The sequence below is a fragment of the Oryzias melastigma genome, linkage group LG18 (genome assembly GCF_002922805.2).
Source record: "Oryzias melastigma strain HK-1 linkage group LG18, ASM292280v2, whole genome shotgun sequence".
Classification (NCBI taxonomy): Eukaryota; Metazoa; Chordata; class Actinopteri; order Beloniformes; family Adrianichthyidae; genus Oryzias; species Oryzias melastigma.
In genome coordinates this window covers 16,277,446-16,280,951 of record NC_050529.1, presented here as the reverse complement: position 1 = coordinate 16,280,951, position 3,506 = coordinate 16,277,446, and the positions used below count along the sequence as shown (strand labels likewise).

At 39.7% G+C, this 3,506-nt stretch overlaps 1 protein-coding gene across 3 annotated transcripts in view; it reads left to right on the top strand.

The window, feature by feature from the left end:
- The first annotated feature begins 26 nt into the window (after positions 1 to 26).
- Positions 27 to 3,506, top strand: part of tbc1d19 (TBC1 domain family, member 19) — a 21,165-nt gene continuing 17,685 nt past the window's right edge. Inside the window, exons 1-5 of one of the 3 annotated variants that reach the window (XR_002920967.2) lie at positions 27 to 562; positions 649 to 721; positions 811 to 856; positions 2,069 to 2,144; positions 2,303 to 2,377. Coding sequence is in view for 1 of the 3 variants with exons in the window: in XM_024288747.2 (XP_024144515.1) it covers positions 467 to 562; positions 649 to 721; positions 811 to 856; positions 2,069 to 2,144; positions 2,303 to 2,377 (366 nt within the window). In the remaining 2 variants the exon portion in view is untranslated. The remainder of the gene's footprint in view (positions 563 to 648; positions 722 to 810; positions 857 to 2,068; positions 2,145 to 2,302; positions 2,378 to 3,506) is intronic. The other 2 variants (XR_002920968.2, XM_024288747.2) reach the window with 2 other exon arrangements.

Genomic DNA, 3,506 nt, shown 5'->3' with positions numbered 1-3,506 from the left:
ACCAAGACAAAAAAAAAAAAATTCTCAGCAAATGTTTATTTACAGGGTGCCTAAAGCACAACTAACTTTTTGAAAAACAAACTAACTATGACAATAAACAAACTTTTTTCAGCTGATGTTTATTTCTGGGATAACTAACTAACTAACTAAGTAAGTAACTAAATCGATACCTAGCTAACTAGATAGTTAGCTAGCTAGCTAGCTAACTAACTAACTGGATAAACAAGCGTGTCTAATATAATAACCAACTAACGAATAAATAAAATAAAATAAAATAAAATGATAAAATACTTTGGTTCCCATGTCGGAACCAAAAGTGTGGTGGTTCTTGTTTCCCGCACGTACCCGACCTTGGTTGCTAAGTAACCTCTGCTGGAGGCAGTCAGCTGCAGCTGCTGCCTAGGATGCTAAAGACAGCAGCAGCCACAGAACAGGTGGAGCCTGAGCCCCAGACGGAAGCAGGATCATGGAGGACGGCACGGACGTGTCCCTGAGCATCGCTCAGATCGTGCAGCGCCTCCGAGGAAGCCATTTACACTCCCAGCTGGAGAGGCAAGCTAAAGTGAGTATGCTAGCATGCGGCTAACGAGGATGCTGACAGCTTCCGGTGTCGAGAAACACCATCTATTAACGATGACGCTTCTCTAGGACTGTTTACATCGACCCGAGATCAAATTGGAGTCTTTAAAAGAGGATGTGCGCAGTTTCCTCAGAGCTTCCGGTTTGTTTTTGTCTTTGTTTATCTCATCATCTTCTGCCTTTTGACTGCTTGTTGTTGTGTTGGTGATGAACTCCTCTTCTGTTTTTCAGGTTGGGAGAAAAGGCTGCAGAATGCTGTTTACAGAGAGCTGCATGTGTGAGTGACTTTCTGCACTCCTCAGGAGGATTGTGTTTGTAAACACTTTATTTATCTTCATTGTTACTGTTTGTGTTTGTGACCTCTCTCTGTTTACCTCCAGTAACCCAAACAGAGGAGGCAGACATGTGCAGGAAGAAAATATTAATCTTTTTTTCCTCCATATTGAAACAATGTTGATACTTTTAGAAACTCTTGTAGAAACCAACAAGTTTGTAAGGCAATTTTTAATTAGATTTGATTTGATTTACTGGTTTATTTAAATTATAATATACTTAAAATAACCAAACAGATAGTTTTTATTGCATTTCTGATATTAAGTAATAAAATGATTAGAATATTAACAAAGATCTGTAACAATTTAAACCTGTAAATGATTATTTTCTGAAAGAAAAGCCTAAAAACAAATTATAGGTCTTACAAGTTAAAATAAAATGTTGATAATTCACAGAAGACTCATTTAAAGACTCACTCTGTTCATCTTTTTAACTATTTTAAAGCATTCCCAGCTGTTTTTAAATTATAATTATGCTGTTTTTCGCCAAAATAATATTGTTTTTTAGTACATAGTTTCTGTAGAGCGGCAATAATTAATTAAAAATAGCCTCTAAGTTATAGGCGGAACCGTTGACATGGAGCGACCACGCCCCCCTTCCCGTTACTGAGAGCTCCTTTGTTTACAAGCTAGCATTAGCATTCAGTTTTAAGGCAGCGTAGAAATCAAAGACGTTCATGGATCTATTTGTTTGTAAGTGAATGCATCAGAATGGAGGCGGAGCATGGAGCTTGTGGCCACGCCCCATTGTATTTTCTGTCATAAATATGATCTTTTTCAAATGACAGCAATACTCTGAAATGGTACCCATTTTCAGCGGAGTGGGTCTTCAAGCTTTTCTTGCTGATGACTGATGCTTCCTCTTGACCACTGGTTAGTCCTGCTCGCCGTCATGGATGTTTAGATTAGTCTGTTTAACGCAGCGAGATCTTGAGTCATTCAACATGCCGTGAGCAGGCTTGATGAGACACATGTTGCATATCTGGTTCGCTCTCTGACTCATCTGCTTTTGGGGCGCTAACGGTGACGAGCTGCTTTTGAAGAAACCTACTTTTGAAAGGCTTTCTATTAATATTATTATTATGTTTTCCTTAAAAAAATTCACATTTTTGGAGGTGTTGAATTGATTAGGTCTCACTCTGTCCTTGCGTCTCCAGCCAGCTGCCTCAGTGCCATCCCACGGCTCCCGCGGAGCATCTCAAAGAGCCGCTGGCCTACATGCGCAAAGCGCAGGTCAGTCTGTCTCCTTGTATTTCTGTCACTTCTCACTCATGCTTCTTCTGCGTTCCTGAGGTCTTCACCCAGCGAGCATGACCCAATTTACACACTCAAAAAAACCCAAACTAAGTACTGGATATCTGAGGCTAGAAGTCTGTGTTCTCGTCTGACAGGCCAGTTGGGAGAAGCGGGTTCTCAAAAGCCTGAACAGCATGAGCACGGAACTCGGAGTGCCTCTGGCTCGCATGGTAGGTCGTTTTGAGTCCGAAGATGCAGTTTCTGTGTCACTTTTTATTCCCCCTACAGAGCTGAAATGTAGAAAACAGCACAATAATCAGCCGTAGTACTTAAAGACCCGCTCCAATCATCTTCTGATCTATTTTCAAGGCGTTCCCAGTTGTATTTTATTTACGATTATGGCGTTTTTAGACAAAATCAGTTCCCTCTTTACATGCTTTCCAGCTAGCTTACAGCCCCTCACACCCCCGACCTAACTTTACCAGTGCAACAAAAAACAACATTTTGGTGCTATCAAACTGTAGAGTTGTAACGCAGATGACAGCTCGGACGAGGAAAACAGAGACGTTCATGGATCTATTTGTCTATAAGTGGATGCATCAGAATGGGGCGGAGCATAGAGCTTGTGGCCCCACCCAGTGTGTTTTCTATGTCACAAATACAGTCTTTTTCAAACAGCATTTTTCTTGTCTGCTCCTGATTCTCCTGATTGGGTGTTATTGTGAATATTCTAACATGTAGCATTGTCAGACGTGTTACCAACAAGGTTGGAAGTTAGCGTAATCACTGTACATATGTATGTTTTAATAGTATCAGTCTGTGTTTTTAGAGTTGCAAACAAGGTTGGAAGTTACAGGTATTGTGAATATGCTAACCTGGCTAACATGTAGCTTGTTGTAATGTGTGTTTTTATAGAAGTATCGCTAAGAAGGTTGGGAACTAGCATAGTCATAATAATATATGTTTTAGCGGTATCAGTATGTTTTTTTTTTTTTATACGTTTTTGTTTTTTTACGTGTTGCTAGCAAAGTTAGAAGCTACGGGTATTGTGGTTACGCTAACGTGGCTAACTTGTTTAGTGCCGGATTGTGCTTTTTTTCCAAGTGTTGCTTACAAGGTTGTAAGTAAGCATTGTCTTAGAATATTTTTTATCTGTATCCGTCTCTTCTTTCAAGTGTTGCTAACAAAGATGGAAGTTACATGTATTGTTATTACGCTATTGTGGCTTACATGTAGCATGTCGGATTGATTTTTTTTTAAGTATTGCTAACAAGGTTAGGAGTTAGCATAGTCACAGTAATGTTTTATCTGTATCAGTCTGTTTTTCACACGTTGCTAACAAAGTTGAAATTTAAGGGT